The sequence below is a fragment of the Phocoena phocoena genome, chromosome 10, assembly GCF_963924675.1.
Source record: "Phocoena phocoena chromosome 10, mPhoPho1.1, whole genome shotgun sequence".
NCBI lineage: Eukaryota > Metazoa > Chordata > Mammalia > Artiodactyla > Phocoenidae > Phocoena > Phocoena phocoena.
In genome coordinates, this window is record NC_089228.1 from 2,165,862 (window position 1) to 2,192,843 (window position 26,982).

Sequence of the window (26,982 nt, forward strand, 5' to 3'; positions counted from 1 at the left end):
TGTGTGTGTGTGTGTGTGGCCTTGCATATAGTCTGATACCCACAAGAAATAGCAAGAGCCACAAAGGATGCTCACTTCCCCTGGAACTTGCTAGAAATGTAGGATCTTGGTCGCCACTCTAGGCCTACTGAATGGGAATCTGCACGAACCTAATAATATTGATAGCAACTCTATGATTTTCTCTGAAGGTATTTTTACCTAATAATTTCTTTGGTGTTTCAAAAGTTTTGGCAGCTCTCGTTATTTCTTTCTGTGTGTACACATGAGTACGTGTGTGTGCACACCCGCCACCCGCACACACACGCACACTCCCGCCTGGGGCAGGGCTCTGGGTCAGGATGGGGAGTCCCTGGGAGGGACACTCTTTGCAGGGAATTGCTTTTACTTTATTTTTCCGAGCAACCCAGAGGCGTGCGGGCCCCTGTCTGCGGCACCCATTTCCTGACTCCCTATGTGAGTTGGGAGCCAGGAGGGAGTGGGATGCACAGACAGACAAGTGGAAGGCAGGGCCTGCCACATCGTGGCAGCGGTCAGATCCTGGCCTCTGAGCTTTCAATGCTGAGAGTCTCTTGTTGTCCTTTTACACAGACCATCAGGCCATGGCAAGAAGGGGACAAGGTCTGGGTGTCGTGGACCCAAAGTTTTAACATCAACATGACAAAGGAGTTACTAAAGAAAATAAATTTTCACAAAATCACCTTGAGGCTCTGGGACACCAAGGACAAGGTTTCGAAAAAAGCCAAGAATTATCAATTAAAGCCTTCTGGGTTTCTGGAAGATGCAGGATCTTTTGGTAAGTTCGTGGCATTCATGTTTGATTTGAAATGTTTCCGCAGGCATGTGGCTTCTCACTGGTAACAGCAGAAAAGCCAGCCAGCATCTCCTCGTTTGGTGCACCTGGTTTTCCTGGGGCCCACGCTGGTTTCTGTCAGCGCAGTGACACCCCCCTCTCTCCAGGGCATGTGCAGCGATGGGAAGGGCGCCCCAAGTCTGTGTGCCGCCCGTCAGCCACCACTCTGGGCAGTGCTGAGGCGGGCACCCGCCACCGGCCTGTGTCCCAGGATGAGTCTGGTGTGCTCCCTGAACAAAAAAATTAGAGGCTATCGAGAAACGAAACAGAAAACTCAAAAGTCCCACAGCCCTGTTTCCATTAGGCCCTTCAGACTCTTCCTCGTGTAAAGATTATTGTATCAGTGCCAGCAAGTCTCCTTTCGAACTCCCCTCAAAGGGGAGAGGCCTAGGTTGAAGTCCCGCAGCGGAATTGAACCCTGTCTCCATCCCGAGCTAATGGTGACCTTGGGCACCTACTTCGTCTGGCCAGATGCCTGGGGGCAGGGTGGTGGGAGCGCGCCCCCCTCCCCCCGCAATAAGGAGGATTGCTTTGTGTAGAGGGAATTTTAAAACTATAATAAAATGCTTCCACTTAAAATATGCAGCAGCATTCTTGTAAGATACATCCCAGTTTTCAGAGATATTAGAAGGTAAAGTCGACGCGCTCCAGAGAATGGGTGGAATGAGGTGCTGTTACGGCTGCTGATCGCGGCTTCCAGACAAGTACAGCCCTCCCCACTTTCCATGAGCAAAGTAGGCCTGGACTTGCTTGTAGCGAGAGGCAGCGCCAGAATCAGAACCCAGTTTTGTGTGACTGGAAAGTTTTTTCTCCGGTTTCCAGCCTGCACTCCTCAAAGAGCCTTCCTGACCTTGGGGGCTTGGGGCTTCCGAGTTTTAATCTTTCATTGCTATCCCGGGTTTCTTAGCCTCGGCAGTGTGGGCATCTTGGGTTGGATTGTTCCTTGTTGCAGGGACCGTCCTGGGCACTGGAGGGCTGTTCGCAGCATCCCTGACCTCTACCCACTACACGCCAGGACTAGCCTCCCAGCTGTGACAACTAGAAATTTCTTCAGACATTGTCTGCAGGTGCAAAATTGCCCCTGGCCGAAAATCACTGATTTGCCTCTAAACTACTAGTCCTGGGTGAGAAAATGGGATTCACGTTCTCTTTTCTCACTTGGACCAAAGGAAAGACCCATGTCCTCAGAGCGTGGGCTCTAAACCACCCGCATTGGACGCACTTGGAGTGTAGCCTCAATGCAGGTTCCAGGGCCTGCTCCGGAGCTGCCGAGCCCAAATTTCTGGTAAACATCTGCCTGGCAGTGGGCTTACCCTGGAGCAGAGGTGCCAGGGTGGGTGTACCAGGAGGACTTCCTGGAGAAGGGGCCATGGAGACAAGTTTGGAAGGGTAAATGGAATCAGCCGGCCGGAAAAGGGAGGAGGACGGGTGTCACGGGCCCTTCAGTGAGGGCCCATGGGCCTTTTGCTGTGAACGTCCTTGGGGCCACTGCTCCTCCTCGAACCCTGTCCCACGCCTGGCATCACTGCCTCTTAACTAATTTTTTTCCGTTAAAAATGTCATTGTGTGTTCACTTTGCAAAACAATTTAGAAGTAGATTAGCCAAAGGGCCATATGATGTCTGAGCAGAGGTAGCCATTGCTAACATTTTCCTGTGCGTTTTACAAATGGGTACAAAATTTTAACAAAGACGGATGCGGTGTACATATTGTCTTAAGTCCTGCCTTTTTCCACTTAAGAAGTTATCATTTTGTTTTATTTTGGAGGAGCTTTTTTTAATCAGTATTTTTTAATTGAAGTATAGTTGATTTACAATGTTTACCGCTGTACACTAAAGTGATTCAGTTATTTGTGTACACATTCTTTTTAAAAATATTCTTTTCCATTATGGTTTATCATAGGATATTGAATATAGTTCCCTGTGCTCTACAGTAGGGCCTTGTTGTTATCCATTCTATATATAATAGCTTACATCTGCTAACCCCAACCTCCCACTCCATCCCTCCCCCAACCGTCTGCCCCTTGGCAACCACCAGTCTGTCCTCTGTGTCTGTGAGTCTGTTTCTGTTTCATAGACAGGTTCATTTGTGTCATATTTTAGATTCCACGTATAAGTGACATCGTACGGCATTTGTCATTCTCTTGCTGACTTACTTCACTTAGTGTGATAATGTCTAGTTGCATCCATGTTGCTGCAAATGGCATTATTTCATTTTTTTATGGCTGAGTAAGATTCCATTGTATATATGTACCGCATCATTTTTTTAACATCTTTATTGGCGTATAATTGCTTTACAATGTCGTGTTAGTTTCTGCTGTATAACGACGTGAATCAGCTGTATGTATACATATAGCCCCGTATGCCCTCCCTCTTGAGCCTCCCTCCCACCCTCTCTATCCCACCCCTCTAGGTGGTCACAGAGCACTGAGCCGATCTCCCTGTGCTATGCAGCTGCTTCCCACTAGCTATTTTACATTTGGTAGTGTATATATGTCAATGCTACCCTCTTACTTCATCCCAATTTACCCTTCCCCCTCCGCATGTCCTCACGGTACCACATCTTCTTTATCCATTCATCCGTTGATGGACATTTAGGTTGTTTCCATGTCTTGGCTATTGTGTATAGTGCTGCTATGAACATAGGGATGCCTGTATCTTTTTGAATTATAGTTTTGTCTGGATATATGCCCAGGAGTGGGATTGCTGGATTGTATGGTAATTCTATTTTTAGTTTTCTGAGGAACCTCCATACTGTTCTCCATAGTGGCTCCCACCAACAGTGTATGAGGGTTCTCTTTTCTCCACATCCTCTCCAGCATTTGTTATCTGTAAGACATTTTAATGGTGTCCATCCATTCTGACCAATGTGAGGTGGTACCTCGCTGAAGTTTTGATTTGCATTTCTCTAATAATTAGCAGTATTGGGCATCTTTTCATTTGCCTATTGGCCATCTTTATGTCTTCTTCGGAGAAATGTCTATTTAGGTCTTCTGCCCATTTTGGATTGGGTTTTTTTTGTTGTTGTTATTGAATTGTATGAGCTGTTTGTATACTTTAGAAATTAAGCCCTTGATGGTTGCATCATTTCCAGATGTTTTCCCCCATTCTGTAGGTTGTCTTTTCGTTTTATGTATGGTTTCCTTTGCTGTGCAAAAGCTTATAAGTTTGATTAGGTCTCATTTGTTTATTTTTGTTTTTATTTCTATTGCTTTGAGAGACTGACCTAAGAAAACATTGGTACGATTTATATCAGAGAATGTCTTGCCTATGATCTCTTCTAGGAGTTTAACGGTGTCATGTCTTCTGTTTAAGTCTTTAAGCCATGTTGAGTTTATTTTTGTGTGTGGTGTGAGGGTGTGTTCTAACTTCATTGATTTGCATGCAGCTGTCCAACTTTCCCATCACCACTTGCTCAAGAGACTGTATTTTTCCCATTGTCTATTCTTGCCTCCTTTGTTGAAGATTAATTGACCATAGGGGTATGGGTTTATTTCTGGGCTGTCTGTTCTGTTCCACGGATCCATATGTCTGTTTTTGTGCCAGTACCGCACTGTTTTGATTCCTGTAGCTTTGTAGTATCACCTGAAGTCTGGGAGGGCTATGCCTCCTGCTTTGTTCTTTTTCTTCAGGATTGCTTTGGCAATTCTGGGTCTTTTATGGTCCCACATGAATTTTAGGATTATTTGTTCTAGTTCTGTGAAAAAGGTCATGGGTAGTTGGACGGGGATCACATTAAATCTGTAGATTGCTTTGGATAGTATGGCCATTTTAACACTATTAATTCTTCCAACCCAAGAGCATGGGATATCTTTCCATTTCTTTGAATCCTCTTCAGTCTCCTTTATTAATGTTTTATAGTCCTCAGTGTATAAGTCTTTTACCTCCTTAGTCAGATTTATTCCTAAATATTTTATTTTTGGGGGTGTGAGTTTAAAAGGGATTGTTGTTTACATTCCCTATCTGATAGTTCATTGTTGATGAAGAAGTTATCTTCTTTTTTTTTAATTTATTAAATTTATTTGTTTTTGGCTGCATTGGGTCTTCGTTGCTGCACGTGGGCTTTCTCTAGCTGCGGCGGCTCTTTGTTGCGGTGCATGGGCTTCTCATTGTGGTGGCTTCTCTTGTTGCAGAGCATGGGCTCGAGGTGTGTGGGCTCAGTAGTTGTGGCATGCGGGCTCGGTAGTTGTGGCACGTGGGCTCTAGAGCGCAGGCTCAGTAATTGTGGTGCGCGGGCTTAGTTGCTCCGTGGCACGTGGGATCTTCCCGGACCAGTTCTCAAACCCGTGTTCCCTGTGTTGGCAGGCGGATTCTCAACCACTGTGCTACCAGGGAAGCCCGAGAAGTTGTTCTTGAAACTCCTGTTTCCTGGGAGCAGAGACACGAGAGGCCAAGGGAATGCGAAGTTCATCACCTGTGAGAACTTGGCAGCTTTCAGCCTCCTGGTCTTGAATGGAGCATCCCAACAAGAGTTAGCATTTTCTTCACTTAAATCTGCTCAGCCCCTTGGTTTCTCAGTACTGTCGGACAAAGACCGTCTGAAGCCCCCCAGGTCATGGCTGACTCCCGCTATGCCCTCAACTCTTGGCCACGCCCCACCCAGCACCTCCTTGGTGTCACTGCCTGTGTGTCGCTCTCTGGAGTTCTCTAGCCTTCAGCTGCCTCTTCTCTCTGCACCCACGTTCATGTTTGTCTCATCCCCCCTGCATTGCTCCCTGACCTTCCTGTATCACCCCTCAGACCCTCGCACTTCACTGCTCCGCAGCTTTTCATGGCTGCCCAGTGCCTTCGGGAACCAAGCCTGACATCTGAGTCCAGCCTCTAAGCCATCGTCAACCTTGCTCCCCAGGCCTCCTTTCTCATCGCTGCTGTCCCCTTCACGCCTGCTCCAGCCCTGGTCCCTGAAAACACTAGGCTTTTCCCCATCGTAGGGCTTGCCTTCGGGCATCAGGGGCTCTTAGCCTCATCTCTTGCTCCACAAATTGTTATGCATCCTTCAGCGCTGCATCCAGTCACATCTCTTTTCTCTCCACATCTTCCTTCAGCATCCGTTACTGCCATTCGTTCGCTCCTTCCCTCTGCTCGTTCTTCCTTCCACACGGGTTGGCTGCTGTTGTGTGCGTGCAAAGCCCCACACTGATAGACGTGAAAGACCCGGAGGGGTGTCGCCTTCTCTGGGGATTGTCCTCACTTTGGTAAAGGATCAGCTCTCTGATCACAGGAGAGTGACTTAATCGTCAATAAAACGGGGCGGTGGTGATGCCTTTCTTAGAGTGCAGCGTGAGCGTCAAGTGCAACAACAGATACCGAGTGCATAGTGACCTAGTTTGGGAGAAGCCGTTGCCAGTTGAGGTTTGCATTTCCTGGTGTTTTGAAGCAGCTCCCCAGGCAGCAGCTCCAGGAGGGCAGCGGCCTTGCCTCCCTTATCGGTCCAGCACCGGGAGAGTGATTGTCACAGCATGGGTATCAGTGTGTATTTCTGAAATGGCTTTTTTTTTTTTTTTTTTTTTTGCGGTACGCGGGCCTCTCACTGCTGTGGCCTCTCCCGCTGCGAAGCCCAGGCTACGGACGCGCAGGCTCAGTGGCCGTGGCTCACGGGCCCAGCCGCTCCACGGCATGTGGGATCTTCCCGGGCCGGGGCACAAACCCGTGTCCCCTGCATCGGCAGGCCGACTCTCAACCACTGCGCCACCAGGGAGGCCCCAGTGTGTATTTCTGATTGAGTCCATGATGCTTTCTTCTCCTGCATTCTAGAGGAGGTGAAACATTTGGTTTTAAGTCAGAGAAGATCGTCTGACAAGGGCATTCACGTCAAAGAGAAGCTGCATCAGGACCACACACCAGGGAAGCCAGAAAAAGCAAGAAAATGCTTAAGGTCTGGACATGGTGAGTGGAGACCCCGGCAGGGAAGGTGGTTGGTTGGCGTAGCCGGAGTGCCACACGTGCACTGGCGTCCGCCCCGCACGTGCGGTGGCTGTGCTGTGCCCCTTCACCCTCCGAAGCGGGTGCGGCTCTCCCTGCACGACTCTTTCATCGTGGATTCTTGCCGTTTCATTTTTGTGACTTACCGAAAAAAAAAAAAAAACCTTTCCTAGCCGTAGAAGTTAGGTACATCTTTTTTTTGTTTGTTTTTTTAGACTATTCAGTGAATATGCTGGCTTGGCCAAAAAGTTCGTTCGGGTATTTTCCGTAAGATGTTACAAAAGTATACAAGAAGCAGGGAAAATAATCTATCGTTTTGTCTCCAGGGACAGACGTAATATTTTGGTTATCATGTTATGGCAACTCCCTTGTTTTTGTGCTAAGATTTTTTTTTTTTTTTTTACATGGGTGAGGTTATTCTGGACACACAATTTTCTGTTCTGAGATTACTACATCACACGCACCGTCCTGTTTCCTTGAGAACTTTCCGTAAACTTCGTCTGTGGTTACTTTGTAACATCTCCTCTGCTGGCGGCACTGAATGTGCTTAGCTATTCCCTGTTGGTGGGAACTTAGGAATCTTGGGGGGTGTTTTCTGTATTCTCTACGGTGCTGAAGTGGACGGTTGAACAGATGATAGACTTTTCCTCTGTTTTGTTCTCTGGGGGGTTAGATAAGGACCTAGAGGCCTTCTCTGGCCTCCATTTGTCCAGAGTAACCATAGTTATTCTGTGTATTCATTCATTACTCACGTATTATTGACAGACCTTTTTACTGAATGCTTGGGGACTGTTGCCCAGGGGCTGGCATTGCGTGTGCCCTAGTGAACTCGTATAGAACAGGAGGTTTGGAGACGCTGGCTAACATTACTGGCTTCTCACCCAGCAGAAAAGGCAACTCTTCCCAAGACCACCGAGGACGATGAAGAGCTGCTCAGGATGGAAGATCTTGACACAGTACAGTAAGGGTGGCCCTGTGTTATTTTGGGGTGTGGGAGTGGAACCCCCTCTTGTACTTGCCCCACAGATTCTCACCCAGAGTCATGTCGATTCTTGGTAACTTCAGTTATGTTCGATCTCACGCAGTCCAGCTGAGATGAACGGAACGGAGAGAGGCATGCTGTGCCTTTGAGCGTGTGTTGTGCATCGGGCCCCGTGCTTTTGCGTGCGTTACTGTATCGCATTTAATCATCAGCGTTACCACTCAGTGGCGTGTTATCACCGTCTCCATTTTCTCCATAAAGTGACTGAGAGGTTACGTGATTTTTACAAAGTTATAAAACTAGAATTCTTGGTCATCTTGAGAGTGTTGGTAAGGCCAGGATCCCAACCCCCACCTTCAGATGACTGAGTCCACAGCCTTTCCTGTTGGAAGTGTGGTTGCTCTTGGGGCCTCCTGTAGCCTAATGAGGGTCCAGCAAAGGAGGCTTCTCAGATGCTGTGGGGAGTCAGGGGGAATGGAGGCCCAGCTGGTGGCTTGACGGGATAGGATGGGAAGAACCAGAGAACAAGCCACTTTTTTCAAAAATTTTATTGAATTATAGTTGATTTACAATGTTGTGTTAATTTCTTCTGTACAGCAACGTGACTCAGAACATGTTTTGAAGTGTTGATTAAAAAATTTTTTTGCAGGAATTTACAGATTAATTTGGGGAGAATTGACTCCCCCCCAGAATATATATATATATATATATATATATATATATATATATATAAACATCTTTATTGGAATATAATTGCTTTATAATGGTGTTGTAGTTTCTGCTTTATAACAAAGTGAATCAGTTATACATATACATATATCCCCATATCTCTTCCCTCTTGCGTCTCCCTCCCTCCCACCCTCCCTATCCCACCCCTCTAGGTGGTCACAAAGCACCGAGCTGATCTCCCTGTGCTATGCGGCTGCTTCCCACTAGCTATCTGTTTTACGTTTGGTAGTGTATATATGTCCATGCCTCTCTCTCGCTTTGTCACAGCTTCCCCTTCCCCCTCTCTGTGTCCTCAAGTCCATTCTCTGGTAGGTCTGTGTCTTTATTCCCGTCCTGCCCCTAGGTTCTTCATAAACATTTTTTTTTTAGATTCCGTATATATGTTAGCATATGGTATTTGTTTTTCTCTTTCCGACTCACTTCACTCTGTATGACAGAATCCAGGTCCGTCTACCTCATTACAAATAACTCAGTTTCGTTTCTTTTTATGGCTGAGTAATATTCCATCGTATATATGTGCCACATCCTCTTCATCCATTCATCTGTCGATGGACACTTAGGTTGCTTCCATGTCCTGGCTATTGTAAATAGTGCTGCAATGAACACTGTAGTACATAACTCTTTCTGTGTTTTTGTTTTTGTTTTTTTTTTTTTTGCAGTACACGGGCCTCTCACTGTTGTGGCCTCTCCTGTTGCGGAGCACAGGCTCAGTGGACATGGCTCACGGGCCCAGCCGCTCCGCGGCATGTGGGATCTTCCCGGACCGGGGCACAAACCCGCGTCCCCTGCATTGGCAGGCGGACTCTCAACCACTGCGCCACCAGGGAAGCCCCTTTGTTTTTTTTCTAATGTCTGTGTGGATAGTGATAATAATCCAATAGTATTATTATCATCAACAACAGATTTTAAAAAATTTTTGAATTTTATTTTATTTTATTTAATTAATTTATTTATTTTTTGCGGTATGCGGGCCACTCACTGTTGTGGCCTCTCCGGTTGCGGAGCACATCCTCCAGGCGTGCAGGCTCAGCGGCTGTGGCTCACGGGCCCAGCCGCTCCGTGGCATGTGGGATCCTCCCGGACCGGGGCACGAACCCGTGTCCCCTGAATCGGCAGATGGACTCTCAACCACTGCGCCGCCAGGGAAGCCCTATTTTATTTTTTTATACAGCAGGTTCTTATTAGTCATCAATTTTATACACACCAGTGTATACATGTCAATCCCAATCGTCCAGTTCATCACACCACCCCCCAGCCCCCGCCACTTTCCCCCATTGGTGTCCATACGTTTGTTCTCTACATCTGTGTCTCAATTTCTGCCCTGCAAACTGGTGCATCTGTACCATTTTTCTAGGTTCCACATATACACGTTAATATACGATATTTGTTTTTCTCTTTCTGGCTTACTTCACTCTGTATGACAATCTCTAGATCCATCCACATCTCAAAATATGACCCAATTTCATTCCTTTTTATGGCTGAGTAATATTCCATGGTATATATGTACCACATCTTCTTTATCCATTCGTCTGTCGGTGGGCATTTAGGTTGCTTCCATGACCTGGCTATTGTAAATAGTGCTGCAGTGAACACTGGGGTGCATGTGTCTTTTTTATTTTTTTATTCTTGGAGGGGATTTTTTTTTATTCAAACAGAAACTCACAAAAATTATAATCATCCTCATCAGTTCACTCAGTCCCATGTAATTAATTTCTTTTTCATTCTTGATCTTTTGTTAGCACTTTTATGAATTCATCAGTTTTCCATTAGAGCTCTGAAAATGCTTCTTCGTTCAGTTCAGCAGTACGGTCAGTTACCAGAAACCTGTACTTGTCAGAGTCTTTTCCATGAATTCCTTGAAGATGAAACCCTTTTATAGGAACATTTTTGCAAAAGCATCAGAGTACACCCAGAACTGTCTGTAAATGAAAAAAGACTTAAAAATGTCCACAGTTAAAGATTTGATGAAAGTTCATAATAATGCAATTGACAAGGAAATTTAGTTATTTCTGAGATACACATTTTAAAGTAATAACTAGAATTATGACTTACAACATTATACCAGAACATATAAGATTTTTAGAAATTTCATGTAATGTCTGAAACATTTATGTTAACATATTTCCATACAAATAACCCAAAGAAAGTTTAGTGTTAGTTTGTTGTTTTTTTATACTGCAGGTTCTTATTAGTCATCAATTTTATACACATCAGTGTATACATGTCAGTCCCAATCGCCCAATTCAGCACACCACCATCCCCACCCCACCGCGGTTTTCCTCCATTGGTGTCCATACGTTTGTTCTCTACATCTGTGTCTCAACTTCTGCCCTGCAAACCAGTTCATCTGTACCATTTTTCTAGGTTCCACATACGTGTGTTAACATACGATATTTCTTTTTCACTTTCAGACTTACTTCATTCTGTATGACAGTCTTTAGATCCATCCATGTCTCAACAAGTGACTCAATTTCGTTCCTTTTTATGGCTGCGTAATATTCCATTGTATATATGTACCACATCTTCTTTATCCATTCGTCTGTCGGTGGGCATTTAGGTTGCTTCCATGACCTGGCTATTGTAAATAGTGCTGCAGTGAACATTGGGGTGCATGGGTCTTTTTCAATTATGGTTTTCTATGGGTATCTGCCCAGTAGTGGGATTGCTGGATCATATGGTAATTCTATTTTTAGTTTTATAAGGAACCTCCATACTGTTCTCCATAGTGGCTGTATCAATTTACATTCCCACCAACAGTGCAAGAGGGTTCCCTTTTCTCCACAGCCTCTCCAGCATTTGTTGTTTGTAGATTTTCTGATGATGCCCATTGTAACTGGTGAGAGGTGATACCTCATTGTAGTTTTGATTTGCATTTCTCTAATAATTAGTGATGTTGAGCAGCTTTTCATGTGATTCTGTATGTCTTCTTTGGAGAAATGTCTGTTTAGGTCTTCTGCCCATTTTTGGATTGGGTTGTTTGTTTCTTTAATATTGAGCTGAATTAGCTGTTTATATATTTTAGAGATTAATCGTTTGTCCGTTGACTTGTTTGCAAATAGTTTTTCCCATTCTGAGGGTTGTCTTTTCGTCTTGTTTGTAGTTTCCTTTGCTGTGCAAAAGCTTTGAAGTTTCATTAGGTCCCATTTGTTTGTTTTTGTTTTTATTTCCATTACTCTAGGAGGTGGATCAAAAAAGATCTTGCTGTGATTTATGTCAAAGAGTGTTCTTCCTATGTTTTCCTCTAAGAGTTTTATAGTGTTCGGTCTTACATTTAGGTTTTGAATCCATCTGGAGTTTATTTTTGTGTATGGTGTTAGGGAGTGTTCTAATTTCATTCTTTTACATCTAGCTGTCCAGATTTCCCAGCACTGCTTATTGAAGAGACTGTCTTTTCTCCATTGTGTATCCTTGCCTCCTTTGTCATAGATTAGTTGACCATAGGTGTGTGGGTTTATCTCTGGGCTTTCTATCTTGTTCCATTGGTCTATGTTTCTGTTTTTGTGCCAGTACCATATTGTCTTGATTACTGTAGCTTTGTAGTATAGTCTGAAGTCAGGGAGTCTGATTCCTCCAGCTCCGTTTATTTCCCTCAAGACTGCTTTGGCTCTTCAGGGTCTTTTGTGTCTCCATACAAATTTTAAGATGATTTGTTCTAGTTCCGTAAAAAATGCCATTTGTAATTTGATAGGGATTGCATTGAATCCGTAGATTGCTTTGGGTAGTATAGTCACTTTCACAATGTTGATTCTTCCAATCCAAGAACATGGTATATCTCTTCATCTGTTGGTATCACCTTTAATTTCTTTCATCAGTGTCTTATAGTTTTCTGCATACAGGTCTTTTGTCTCCCTAGGTAGGTTTATTCCTAGGTATTTTATTCTTTTAGTTGCGATGGTAAATGGGACTGTTTCCATAATTTCTCTTTCAGATTTTTCATCATTAGTGTATAGGAATGCAAGAGATTTCTGTGCATTAATTTTGTATCCTGCCACTTTACCAAATTCATTGATTAGCTCTAGTAGTTTTCTGGTGGCATTTCTAGGATTCTCTATGTATAGTATCATGTCATCTGCAAGCAGTGACAGTTTTACTTCTTCTTTTCCAATTTGTATTCCTCTTATTTCTTTTTCTTCTCTGATTGCCATGGCTAGGACTTCCAAAACTATGTTGAATAATAGTGGTGAGAGTGGACATCCTTGTCTTGTTTCTGATCTTAGAGGAAATGTTTTCAGTTTTTCACCATTAAGAATGATGTTTGCTGTGGGTTTGTTGTATACGGCCTTTATTATGTTGATGTAGGTTCCCTCTATGCCCACTTTCTGGAGAGTTTTTATCATAAATGGGTGTTGAATTTTGTCAAAAGCTTTTTCTGCATCTATTGAGATGATCATATGCTTTTTATTCTTCAGTTTGTTAATATGGTGTATCACATTGATTGATTTGCATATATTGAAGAATCCTTGCATCCCTGAGATAAATCCCACTTGATCATGGTGTATGATCCTTTTAATGTGTTGTTGGATTCTGTTTGGTAGTATTTCGTTGAGGATTTTTGCATCTATATTCATCAGTGATATTGGTCTGTAATTTTCTTGTTTTGTAGTGTCTTTGTCTGGTTTTAGTATCAGGGTGATGGTGGCCTCATAGAATGAGTTTGAGAGTGTTCCTTCCTCTGTAATTTTTTGGAAGAGTTTGAGAAGGATGAGTGTTAGCTCTTCTCTAAATGTTTGCTAGAATTCACCTGTGAAGCCATCTGGTCCTGGACTTTTGTTTGTTGGAAGATTTTATATCACAGTTTCAATTTCATTACTTGTGATTGGTCTGTTCATATTTTCTGTTTCTTCCTGGATCAGTCTTGGAAGGTTATCCCTTTCTAAGAATTTGTCCATTTCTTCCAGGTTGTCCATTTTCTTGGCATAGAGTTGCTTGTGGTAGTCTCTTAGGATGCTTTGTATTTCTGCAGTGTCTGTTGTAACTTCTCCTTTTTCATTTCTAATTTTATAGATTTGAGTCCTCTCCCTCTTTTTCTTGATGAATCTGGCTAATGGTTTATCAATTTTGTTTATCCTCTCAAAGAACCGGATTTTAGTTTTATTGATCTTTGCTATTGTTTTCTTTGTTTCAATTTCATTTATTTCTGCTCTGGTCTTTATGATTTCTTTCCTTCTGCTAACTTTGGGTTTTGTTTGTTCTTCTTTCTCTAGTTCCTTTAGGTGTAAGGTTAGATTGTTTACTTGAGATGTTTCTTGTTTCTTGAGGTGGGCTTGTATAGCTATAAACTTCCCTCTTAGAACTGCTTTTGCTGCATTCCGTAGGTTTTGGATCGTCGTGTTTTCATTGTCATTTGTCTCTCGGTATTTTTTGATTTCCTCTTTGATTTCCTCAGTGATCTCTTGGTTATTTAGTAATGTATTGTTTAGCCTCCATGTGTTTGTGTTTTTTACGGTATTTTTCCCTGTAATTCATTTATAATCTCATAGTGTTGTGGTCAGAAAAGATGCTTGATATAATTTCAATTTTCTTAAATTTCCTGAGGCTGGATTTGTGACCCAAGATGTGATCTATGCTGGAGAATGTTCCGTGCGCACTGGAGAAGAAAGTGTAATCTGCTGTTTTTGGATGGAATGTCCTATGAATATCAATTAAATCTATCTGGTCTATTGTGTCATTTAAAGCTTCTGTTTCCTTATTTATTTTCATTTTGGATGATCTGTCCATTGGTGTAAGTGAGGTGTTAAAGTCCCCTACTATTATTGTGTTACTGTCGATTTCCTCTTTTATAGCTGTTAGCAGTTGCCTTATGTATTGAGGTGCTTCTGTGTTGGGTGCATATATGTTTATAATTGTTATATGTTCTTCTTGGATTGTTCCTTTGATCATTATGTAGTGTCCTTCCTTGTCTCTTGTAACATTCTTTATTTTAAAGTCTATTTTATCTGATATAAGTATACTTTCTTTTGATTTCCATTTGCATGGAATATCCTTTTCCATCCCCTCACTTTCAGTCTGTATGTGTCCCTTCGTCTGAAGTGGGTCTCTTGTAGACAGCATATATATGGGTCTTGTTTTTGTATCCATTCAGCAAGCCTGTGTGTTTTGTTTGGAGCATTTAATCCATTCACGTTTAAGGTAATTATCGATATGTATGTTCCTATGACCATTTTTTAAATTGTTTTGGGTTTGTTTTTGTAGGTCTTTTTCTTCTCTTGTGTTTCCTATTTAGAGAAGTTCCTTTAGCATTTGGAGCTGGTTTGGTGGTGCTGAATTCTCTGAGCTTCTGCTTGTAAAGCTTTTGATTTCTCCCTCGAATCTGAATGTGATCCTTGCTGGGTAGAGTAATCCTGGTTGTAGGTTCTTCGCTTTCATCACTTTAAGTATACCATGCCACTCCCTTCTGGCTTGTAGAGTTTCTGCTGAGAAATCAGCTGTTAACCTTGTGGGAGTTCCCTTGTATGTTATTTGTCATTTTTCCCTTGCTGCTTTCAGTAATTTTTCTTTGTCTTTAATTTTTGCCAGTTTGATTACTATGTGTCTCGGCATGCTTCTCCTTGGGTTTATCCTGTATGGGACCCTCTGTGCTTCCTGGACTTGGGTGACTATTTCCTTTCCCATGTTAGGGAAGTTTTCGACTATAATCTCTTCAAATATTTTCTCTGGTCCTTTCTCTCTCTCTCTCCTTCTTCTGGGACCCTTATAATGCGAATGTTGTTGCATTTAATGTTGTCCCAGAGGTCTCTCAGGCTGTCTTCATTTCTTTTCATTCCTTTTTCTTTAGTTTGTTCTGCAGCAGTGAATTTCACTCTTCTGTCTTCCAGGTCACTTATCCATTCTTCTGCCTCACTTATTCTGCTATTGATTCCTTCTAGTGTAGTTTTCGTTTCAGTTTTTGTATTGTTCAGCTCTGTTTGTTTGTTCTTTAATGCTTCTAGGTCTTTGTTCAACATTTCTTGCATCTTCTCGATCTCTGCCTCCATTCTCTTTCCGAGGTCCTGGATCATCTTCACTATCATGATTCTGAATTCTTTTTCTGGAAGGTTGCCTATCTGCACTTCATTTATTTGTTTTCCTGGGGTTTTATCTTGTTCCTTCATCTGGCACATAGCCCTCTGCCTTTTCACCTTGTCTGTCTTTCTGTGAATGTGGTTTTTGTTCCACGGGCTGCAGGATTGTAGTTCTTCTTGCTTCTGCTGTCAGCCCTCTGGTGGATCAGGCTATCTAAGAGGCTTGTGCAAGTTTCCTGATCGGAGGGACTGGTACATGACTCTTTTTGACTTATGGTTTTCTCAGGGTAGTGAATTGACATTTTTACATTTCGTAGTTCTCCCATCCATGATCATGGTGTATCTTTTCACCTAATTCAGCTCCTCCTTTAGGACTTTTAATAGGGTTGATTTTTTTTTCTTCGTATAGTTGTTGTGGATAATTCCTGTAAAAGAATTCCTAAATATTTTAGAGTTTCCATTGCTTTTTATAAAATATATTATTTTTTCCATCATAAATGATAATGCAAGTTTGTCGGCAGACTGGCAGCCTCAGCATGACTGGGAGCTTGTTAGAAATGGGAATCTTAGGGACACCCCAGGCTTGCTGAACCACAGTCTGCATGTTATTCAGTGATTCGTACGCATGTTGAAATTTGAGAAGCCGTGGGTTAGAGGAATGCAGTGTTATATTTTTAAAAGTCTGCTTACATGCAGTCCAGTAAATAGATTACTAGATCTGGTCCCTGATTTTTCTCACTTTCATTTATTTTTCTCTTTGTGAATTTTCTAGATGTGGTACTTCAAGACCAGTTATTGCTTTGGGAGGGGCAACCACGACAGAGATGGAGGAGTTAATTGAGAGGCCGTCATTTAGCAGCTTAACAAACTTGTTGGAAAAGCAAACATTTCAAAGTAAGTTAGGATGGCACTTTGGAAACTTATAGTATAAGTAGACCTGGAAAAGAATTATGAAATATTTCAAATTCAGGATACTTCAATAAGATTCAAATATTATTCAAAAGTAAAAACTACTACATGCAATTTTAACTTACCCGGTCCATCTCACCTCATCCATCCATCCTATCCCATGCCATCCCATGCCATCCCATGCCATCCCATGCCATCCCATGCCATCCCATCCCATCCCATCCCTTCCCATCCCATGCCATCCCATGCCATGCCATCCCATCCCATCCCATCCTTTCCCACTCTACCAGTATTTCTGTGCTCCTGGTCCATGGTGTTGTGTGTATGGGAAACATGAAAATCTCTAATATTGACCAGAGGCTTCCAGATAAATAATTATACTTCTATGTGATAGATGCTGTGTAGGGTGGGTATGTGGGATGTGGGGGTGGAGAGACTCTCTTTGGAAGATGAGAAGCGATTTGCTTCTTACGGTGGAATGAGGGAAATGGCACTCCTGAAAGCAGGTGATCTGAGTGTCCGACTCCCAGCAAGGACCCTCGGGTCCCTGAATCTACCTCCTCGTTCTTGGCCTAGATCTCCTCAGCAGTGTTCCAGCAAGCGGTTGTGTTTCCAGTATGAGGTGGAAAATTCTAGAGCCGGGGCACTTGCTTCCCGTTTCCCATTCGTTGAGCTGTAACTGCTGCAGATCGTTTCCTTAACCCTCAGTCAGTCTGCTTTTCCTGGTTCTAGTCCAACCCTGAAGCTTCTGGAGTCAGGCTCCGCACTGGTCGTGGGAGATGTAGGGGAGTAATGTCAGTCCTGTTTTTCACGCCCTAAAAGACTAGGAACACCTTAAAACTCCTTCCGAGTTTTCTCTTTCCAGGTTAAGCCTCAGTGCTTTTTAATGTCCTTTAAGCATTTTAATGAGGTTTTCAAGCCATGTTTTTTCTTTTGAAGTAGAGAAAAGTACACAGAAAAATGTACAACGATGTACCCACAATTTAGCTATTAATATTTTGCCATGTTTCCTTTATTTCTTTCTTGTTCCTTTTTTCTTTTCTTTCTTTCTTTTCTGTTTTTTTTTTAAAGAAATAAGAGGCTACAGGTAAAGTTTACACGCCCTTGGCTTCCCGTGCTTTTGAGAAGCGTACAGCCACCCTCGCCTAGAAATCGGTGTAACCCCCCCTGCCCCCCTCTTTCTCACACGTTCACACAACATTGTAGTGATTTTTTCTTTCTTTTTTTCTTGCAGTACGCGGGCCTCTCACCGTTGTGGCCTCTCCCATTGCGGAGCACAGGCTCCAAACGCGCAGGCTCAGCGGCCATGGCTCACGGGCCCAGCCGCTCCGCGGCATGTGGGATCTTCCCGGACCGGGGCACGAACCCGTGTCCCCTGCATCGGCGGGCGGACTCTCAACCGCTGCGCCACCAGGGAAGCCCTGCAGTGATTTTTGGTTTCGTGAGTTACAGAAATGACTTCACGCATGCGTGTTTAACAGCAGCTTGATCTTTCTCTCGACTTTATTTCTGAGATTTACTGGTGTCAGTACATCTCAGTTCAGCCCCTTCTTCTGCCTTCCGTAAAGTGCCCTGTTGGGTAGTGCCCCCTTCATCCTTGCAGGCCCCACCGAGGGATGTTTGAATAGTCAACAGTTTCCTGCTCTTACCAGGAACCGTCCTTGCGCGGGGCTCCAGTGCACGCGTTGGAGGGTGTAGGTTGCATGCCCGGCGGGGTTACAGGCATAGGAAGCTGTGACCGCTCAGGGTATGCTGCCGGTTTAGGGTCCCGGTTGTACTTCTTTGCCCTCCTGACAGCAGCCCTGAGAATTCCCGCTTCTCAACATCACCCTTGCATAGTCAGGGGCCCAGTTCCTGATTATCGGGATTGAGAGTATCTAGAATGCTTACCTGGTCAGCACTTAGGTCACTTGCCTATTTCCATTTCTTCACTTATGTCGTTCAGTTGTGTTTAAACCTTTTTTCTTGTTGATCCCCAAGCCTTTCTTTTTTTAAGGTCTTTTGAATAACTCTGCGTAGTTTCATACACTGAAAACATCACAGGCTGGGGTCTGTATCTTACCCTTTCCCTTCATGTAGGGTGTCTTGTTGTATACCCCGGGTATTCACCTCTTCCCGTCCAGTTTGTACTTTGGGTAACACTTAAGAGGCCCTTCCTCAAACAGATGGCAGTCTAGTCTCCCAAATATGCTTCTAATGATTTTGAAGTTTTTGTTTTCCACCTTCAGTCTGCAGCTCATTTTGCATACGGAATGAGGTGCCCTATAATTTCATTTGCCTCCAGATGGATAGTATCATTGATGGACTGGTCCATCTTTTCCCACTGATTTGAAATGCCACCTCTGGCCTCTGTTAAGTCTCCCTCTGTGTGTGGCTCTATTTCTGCGCTTGCCTGCAATGGTCTGTTCCATTGGTCTCTCTGTCACAGAACCTATATAGCTCATGGTTTTAGTTACCCACACTTATGTGTTTTATCATCTCCTTTTTCTTCTTGATCTAAGCTGGGTGCTGAGATGAGCATCTTATGTGCCTTTGCCCAGTGACTCTTCTCGATGCCCTGAGGAGGCAGGTGCTGCCCCCATTCGACAGCCGGGGGCGTCGAGGCTCAGAATGGTTAAGGCGCTTTCCCTGCAGGAGGGAGAGAGCTGATTCTAGAACTTTGGTGGTTCAGCTTCAAAGCCCAACCCTCAGCGCTGCGCTGAGGTTATAAGCCGACGGAGAGGAGAACTTGGGTATTGTGTGGTGCTGGTGTCGTCACAGCTGGCTCTGGGTAGTGGCGAGTTGGGGGATCAGGACCCGGTAATTTCTTGCTGCGTGTAACTGACGACTGCTGTCCGTGTTGGGATGCGTCTCCCGGTTGCTGGGATAGACGAGGACAACAGACTCTGCCTCCAGGGAGCCCCCAGAGCCTTCCACATCCCTGCCGTGTGAAGCAGCCACGTACAGCCTCTGGGACAGGAGCTCCTCTTAACGTTTATTCCCTTCCTCTGATTTCACAGTTAAACGGAAAGAATCAGACGCGAGGACGAAAAGCCAGAGGAGGAGGGAGAAATCTCGCCTGGAGACAGACTCCAGGCTGGCAGGCCACGGGAAGCAGGGCACGTTCGCCATGCAGCTGGCGGTGATGCCGCTCCTCGCAGGTAGCCACACCCGTTCCCATCAGCGTCCGGTCTCCTTGACCCGTGTAGCTAGAATGCCGGTAAACAGAACCCTCAAGGTGACCGAGCCCCTGCCCTACGCTCTCAGCCACCCCAGCCAAGTGGGCGTGTCTCCGCTATACAGAGTGGGAAATGGAGGCGCAGCGAGGTCAAACGCGCCAGCCAAGATGACGCAGCGAGTAAGAGAAGTCTGGGTTTGAACCCAGGTCTGATTCCAAAGTCCAAGCAAACGTGAGAATAAGAAACGTCATGGGCTTCCCTGGTGGCGCAGCGGTTGAGAGTCCGCCTGCCGATGCAGGGGACACGGGTTCGTGCCCCGGTCCGGGAAGATCCCACGTGCCGCGGAGCGGCTGGGCCCGTGAGCCACGGCCACTGAGCCTGCGCGTTTGGAGCCTGTGCTCCGCAATGGGAGAGGCCACAACGGTGAGAGGCCCGCGTACCGCAAAAAAAAAAAAAAAAAAAAAGAAACGTCATGGTTTTGTTTGCTACATAAGATGCTACTTGGTATAAACACGTTCCTGCAGATTTTTACCAAGACGTCTAGTAAAGGAAATGAGGAAAGGCGACCAGTATTTATGCCCTATCATTTACTTCTCACGGCCAACTCTGATCTTCCCAGTGAACTGGTGCTGGTGGTATGGGGCGTGGTTATCATTGTCACGATTTTTTCAGGGAGGAATCAAAACTCAGAGAAGTGAAGCAGCTAAACCTGAAGGCACACAGCTCAGTGGCAGAACAGGGCGTTGCTTCATTTGCTTTGCAAGATCTGTCACCGTTTATAAACTCAGTTTGATAAAGAATAAGTAGGTATTTATTATGTCCATATGTTTAGATAATGGAAGGCTCAGAATATATTTTGGGTAAAATTATGTGACTTTATTTTAAAAAGGGAATATGGGGGGAACCCTCTTCTTTTTAGAGAAAATAATTTCACACGTTTCATTGTGGGGTTTTTGGCTATCAGGGTGAACAAGTGCCCCCTTCTGGCCTATCTGGAGAAACTTAGGCAGACACGGAGGGTCAGTGAAACCCCATAGGGTCAGAGTCCAGTGCCGGGGGTGCCGGGAAAATCCTTATTTCCACAAGCGCTTGGGTTGATGTCGATATGTTTTGAGGAGCTACTATTAACTTTTTTGTCCACACGTTTAGATGGATTTTTGAAAATTAGTTTCACCCAAAGTGAGTTTTCAGAGACTCTTACCCACTGCTGAGCCGTGTCCAGGAGGACCGGGCCTTTCACGCAGCGGCCACGTGGCCCCGCCTGGGACAGTGACTTTGGTTCATGCTTCTTTGGTCTTGAACGCAGAAGCAACCGGTGCTGCTCCAGGTGGGCGGGCCCCGGGGGACCTGCCTGACCTGCTCCTTACTTTGCTGTGAGGGGAGGGAGATGCTGAATGGTGCTGGTGTGCCCGGTGTGACCATTTCCAGCAGGTGAAGCCAAGAGGTGCCTGGGCCTCCCCCCCCAACCCCCGTTTAACTTGTGCCGCCATGGCCCTGTACAGTGACAGTTATTGCAAGAGTGACAGACAGACTTTGAATCCTGGCTCAGCCCTTTACCAGCAGGTCGCCTGCTTTCTGTGAGTCTCAGTTTCCTCATCTGTAAAATGGGGACAGTAACTCCCACCCCAGGGGGCTGTAGGAAGGATCACGAGAGAGAATGTGTGTAAACAGCTTGGTGGGGAGCCCTGCGCACAGCAGAGCTCAGGCAGGTTACTGGTGAGGAGGTGGCAGCTGCCTCGCCCGGACATCTGGGTGGGCTGCGTGTAGGGCCCTGGGACCCCGGCAAGGGGGGCAGAAAGATCCCTGCTCCCTGGCACCGAGGCCATGGCTCGTGGTCATGACTGCAAGTGGCTGTGGTGCAGTGGGCCAATTGTAGGTTTCTTTTTGCCATAAAATAGAATAGCATAAGATTATTCCCAAGCTAGAATGATTATTTTTAGTCATCTTCAATTGAATTTTTTTTAATAACGTATTTTACTGTATTGATTTTTGGCTGCGTTGGGTCTTCGTTGCTGTGCACGGGCTTTCTCTAGTTGCGGCGAGCGGGGGCTACTCTTCGTTGCGGTGCGCGGGCCTCTCATTGCGGTGGCTTCTCTTGTTGCAGAGCACGGGCTCTAGGCACGCGGGCTTCAGTAGTTGCGGCACCTGGGTTCAGTAGTTGTGGCTCGCGGGCTCTAGAGCGCAGGCTCAGTAGTTGTGATGCTCCGGCTTCGTTGCTCCGTGGCGTGTGGGATCTTCCCGGACCAGGGCTCGAGCCCATGTCTCCTGCATTGGCAGGCAGATTCTCAACCACTGCGCCACCAGGGAAGCCCCATCTTCAATTTAAGATCAGGCCACAGACTTTGCATACCTTAGTGGTAAATATTGTCGGCCAGTAAGTGTCTAGAGAGGTTCTGTGTTTGGAGTGAACTCTTAAGTTTACTGCACAGAGGAGGGGCCGCACTTTTAGCCACGCAGGACTTGTTTCGACACTGGTTCTGCTGCTTATAGGCCAAGAGTCCTTGGACGATCACTTGACATCCCTGGACCTATCGTGTTCAAGTCCGGCAGCTGTAGGTGCACAGACCTTGTGGTGGCCACTCGCCCTTGCCTTGTTCCTTACGTGGGACAGTGCTTCTCACCTTGGGCACTTATGACCCCAGGGATACTTGGCACTCTGTGAGGCATCTTTGGGTGTCACAAGTGGGAGTGGGACACTGCTGAATGTCCCATGATGCACAGGGTAGTCCTCATGGCGAATAATTATCAGTCCTCAGGTGTCAGTAGTGCTGAGGTTGAGATCCCTGCCCTGGATCATGGCTGACACCACCTGAGATTTCAGAATGTTGATATGAGTAGGTGTTTGCACTAGAGAGTCTTTCTAAACTGGGCAATCTTCTATGAAAAGGCTTGCAAAGTTCTAGAACACAAATCAGAATGGGCTATGGTCTTAATGAGTTGGTTTTGAAGAGAGTCACAGGGGGAAGTGGGGGGTCCTCAGGAGATGCCCACGGCCCAGGCAGACAGTGTACACCTCCGGCCCGGGACTTGTTCTGGAAGCAACTGCTCTTTCTGAGTGTGAGTGATGGGGCTCTCACATGCCCTAAAAATATATTTACCAGCATCATGAAAGAAATAGAATTGGTCTTTTTGAGCACAGACCCTGTGCTGGGAGGGGCAGTGTTCCTGACACCTTCCCGTACGTAATCCCTCCTCATCCTCTTAACCCTAAGAAAAGTGGTATCTCTGTCCAATTTGCACATGACAAAATCGAGCCTCAAAGAGCCTCTAACTTGTTGTAGGTTACATGATGCCTAACAGTCGGATTTAGGGCTTGAAAAATCTGCTTGCAAATCTGGAGCTTTGCTTTTTTTTTTTTTTTTTTTTGGCCTTCACCAGTGTCTCTCCACCTGGTGAAATGTATGGGCCCCTTTTGCGAGAGAGGTATTCTCACAGCTGCCCATGTGCCCTGCAGTGGTCAAGTCACCCACCCTTTTCTGCAGTTGCACTGTTGCACGACTGTCACAGCGGGAGGTGTTCCAGGCTGGATTTGGCTCAGATGTACCACTTCTGTTCTATGTCAGTACCTACACTTCCCTCCCTGGATTACGATGGTGAAAGTGACGCCGCTGGGCACCAAACACAGACACTGGTGTTATTTGTTCCTGAACGTGTTCTACTCTAAGAGAACTGCCTGGAGAAGTGCTCCAGAACTTTCTGCAGTGAAGGACTTGTTCCATGTCTGCTCACAGCCACACATGGCTGCTGAGCGTGTGACATGGGACTCATGTGATGAAGGAAGTGCCTTTTAATTAATTAATTAATTTATTTATTTATTGGCCATGCTGTGCGGCATGTGGGATCTTAGTTCCCCGACCAGGGGTTGAACCTGTGCCCCCTGCATTGGAAGCGTGGAGTCTTAAGCCCTGGACCAACAGAGAAGTCTGAAGGAAGTGCATTTTAAAGTATATTTAATTTTAATTGATTTAAACATAAATATCCACATATGGCCAGTAACTATGGGACTCGAAGCGCAAGTCTGGTGGTTCTAGAATTACCTGGAGAGATTTTAAAAATCCCAGTGCGGAGGCTACAGCCCAGACCAAGCCCGTGAGACTGGGGGTGGGACCCAAGCGTCATTGTTCCTGATTGTAGCCTATAGACGATTCAGGAAATGCTTCTGTCGCAAGGTGATCATCAAGATTAAATGACAAAATGAAATTCTCTTAGAGAACCTATGGGACCCCAGTTGAAAAAGTGGTGCAGACATGCTGCCTGTAGGTGTTTCCCAATTATTATTTTTTTAAAGTTTTCCTCTTTTCGGTGTAATTTTATCTTTGGCTCTCAGGTTGCCTGATCCCTCCTGTGCTGGTCTCAGGGCCGTTCTGAATAACATTCTAACGCTGTGTGTATCTCCCTGCAGGATGGCAAACTGTCGTGAGTCATCGCAGTGGGAGGTCGGCCAATGTCTTAGATTGTCTTTTGACCCTAAAAACAGAAGTTCCCCTCATGACTGAAGAGCAAAAGCGGGACTTAAACCCCCTGACCATAGAGGTCAAGTGTGTTTCCTGCCTTCCATCACGGTCTGTTTCCTTCAGTGAACTAGAGGTAAGAGTGAACCAGGCCAGCTGGTTTGAGAGCTGCTTTTCCCAGCCATCTGCCCATCACCTGTCGCCCCTCACCCGCAGTGGCCCTACATGAGAAGTATGATCATCAACTCCATTTCCTCTTTTAGGATCTCACAGCCAGACAGCAAAGAGATTAGGTTCCTGGGGTCAGGAGTTACCAAGTGTGAGGTCTCCTCTGCTACACCACAGGGTTCTTCAGGTGCAGGTAGCGACCTTCCACTCAGGAGGATCCCTATGCTTCCTTGTTATAGCAGCGGTGCTCGCCTAGTGCTCACTTATTTTGAACCAGCCAGTTTAGTGCTGCTGTTTACCTTGGGAGTCCCCTGTTCCTCTCCTGGTGGGTCCCTGTCCCTGGATTCTGTGTCTTGCTCTTGCTTAGTTTCCTCTTTGATTTTGCTGGAGCACATCCTCCTGTAGCTTCCTGAGAAGAGGTTAATGGGAGATACTTGTTTTATGATCTCTTATGTCTGAAAATATCCTTATTCTACCCTTATGCTTGATTGATAGGGTATAGAATTCTAGGTTAAAAAATCATTTTCCTTCAGTTTTTAAAAATTTGTTATTGGAATATAGTTGATTTACAATGTTGTGTTAGTTTCAGGTACACAGTAAAGTGAATCAGTTATACGTATACACATATCCACCCTTTTTACATTCTTTTCCTATATAGATAATTACAGAGTATTGAGTGGAATTCCCTGTGCTATACAGTAGCTCCTTGTTAGTTATCTATTTTATATATAGTGGTGTGGTCTCCCAATTCCAATCTCCCAATTTATCCCTCCCCCCTCTCCCCTGGTAACCATAAGTTTGTTTTCTACATCTGTGACTCTATTTCTGTTTTGTAAATAATTTCATTTGTACCATTTTTTTAGATTCCACATATAAGCAATATCGTATGATATTTGTCCTTCTCTGTCTGACTTACTTCACTTAGGATAATTTCTAGATCCATCCATGTTGCTGCAAATGGCATCATTTCATTCTGTTTAATGGCTGAGTAATACTCCATTGTGTACATGTACCACAACTTCTTTATCCACTCCTGGATAAGTTATTCATCCATCGATGGACAATTAGGTTTCTTCCATGTCCTAGCTGTTGTAAACAGAGCTGCAGTGAACACTGGGGTACCTGTATCTTTTTTTATGTATATACATTTATTTATTTATTTTTGGCTACACTGGGTCTTTGTTGCTGCACGTGGGCTTTTCTCTAGTTGCGGCAAGCAGGGGCTATTCTTCATTGCGGTGCGCAGGCTTCTCATGGTGGTGGCATCTCTTGTTGCGGAGCATTGCGGAATATGGGCTCTAGGTGCATGGGCTTCAGTAGCTGTGGCACGTGGGCTCAGTAGTTGTGGCTCGCGGGCTCTAGAGCGCAGGCTCAGTAGTTGTGGCGCGTGGGCTTAGTTGCTCCGTGGCATGTGAGATCTTCCTGGACCAGGGCTCGAACCCATGTCCCCTGCATTGGCAGGTGGATTCTTAACCACTTTGCCACCAGGGAAGCCCCATGTATCTTTTTGAATTATGGTTTTCTCCGGATATATGCCCAGTAGTGGGATTGCTGAGTCATATGGTAGCTTTATTTTTAGTTTTTTAAGGAACCTCCATACTGTTCTCCATAGTGGCTGCACCAATTTATATTCTCACCACCAGTGTAGGAGGGTTCCTTTTTCTCCACACCCTCTCCAGCATTTATTGTTTGCAGAGTTTTTTGATGATGGCCATTCTGACTGGTGTGAGGTGGTACCTCATTGTATTTTTGATTTGCATTTCTCTGATAATTAGAGACGTTGAACATCTTTTCACATGCTTTTTGGCCATCTGTATGTATTCTTTAGAGAATTGTCTGTTTGGATCTTCTGTCCTTTTTTTTTTTTTTTTTTTGCGATACACGGGCCTCTCTCACTATTGTGGCCTCTCCCGTTGTGGAGCACGGGCTCCGGACCTGCAGGCTCAGCGGCCACGGCTCACGGGCCTAGCCGCTCCGCGGCATGTGGGATCTTCCCAGACCGGGGCACGAACCCGTGTCCCCTCCATCGGCAGGCGGACTCTCAACCGCTGCGCCACCAGGGAAGCCCTCTTCTGTCCATTTTTTAATTGGGTTGTTTGGTTTTTTTGATATTGAGCTGCATGAGCTGTTTGTATATTTTGGAGATTAATCCTTTGTTGGTCTTTTCACTTGCAAATATTTTCTCCCATTCTGTGGGTTGTCTTTTTGTTCTGTTTTTGGTTCCCTTTGCTGTGCAAAAGCTTTTAAGTTTAATTAGGCTCCATTTGTTTATTTTTTGTTTTTATTTTCATTACTCTAGGAGGTGGATCTAAAAAGATATTGTTGCAATTTATGTCAGAGAGTGTTCTGCCTATGTTTTCCTCTAAGAGTTTAATAGTATCCGGTCTTACATTTAGGTCTTTAATCCATTTTGAGTTTATTTTTGTGTATGGTGTTAAGGAGTGTTCTAATTTCATTCTTTTACATGTAGTTGTCCAGTTTTTCCAGCACCACTTATTGAAGAGACTGTTTTTTCTCCATTTTATATCCTTGCCTCCTTTGTCACAGATTAGGTGACCATAGGTGCATGGGTTTATTTCTGGGCCTTCTATCCCGATCCATTGAGATATATTTCTGTTTTTGTACCAGTACCATACTGTTTTGATTACTGTAGCTTTGTAGTGTAGTCTGAAGTCAGGGAGTGTGATTCCTCCAGCTCCGTTTTTCTTTCTCAGGATTGCTTTGGCTATTTGGGGTGTTTTGTGTTTCAATACCAATTTAAAAATTTTTTGTTCTAGTTCTTTAAAAATGCCATTGGTAATTTAATAGAGATTG

The 26,982-nt window shown here is 44.9% G+C and overlaps 1 protein-coding gene across 1 annotated transcript in view; it reads left to right on the forward strand.

The window, feature by feature from the left end:
* Positions 1 to 26,982, forward strand: part of CFAP92 (cilia and flagella associated protein 92 (putative)) — a 69,776-nt gene that overhangs the window by 4,313 nt on the left and 38,481 nt on the right. Inside the window, exons 3-8 of the mRNA XM_065885083.1 lie at positions 589 to 801; positions 6,605 to 6,723; positions 7,624 to 7,731; positions 16,255 to 16,376; positions 19,391 to 19,531; positions 23,952 to 24,136. Coding sequence (XP_065741155.1) covers positions 589 to 801; positions 6,605 to 6,723; positions 7,624 to 7,731; positions 16,255 to 16,376; positions 19,391 to 19,531; positions 23,952 to 24,136 — 888 coding nt within the window. The remainder of the gene's footprint in view (positions 1 to 588; positions 802 to 6,604; positions 6,724 to 7,623; positions 7,732 to 16,254; positions 16,377 to 19,390; positions 19,532 to 23,951; positions 24,137 to 26,982) is intronic.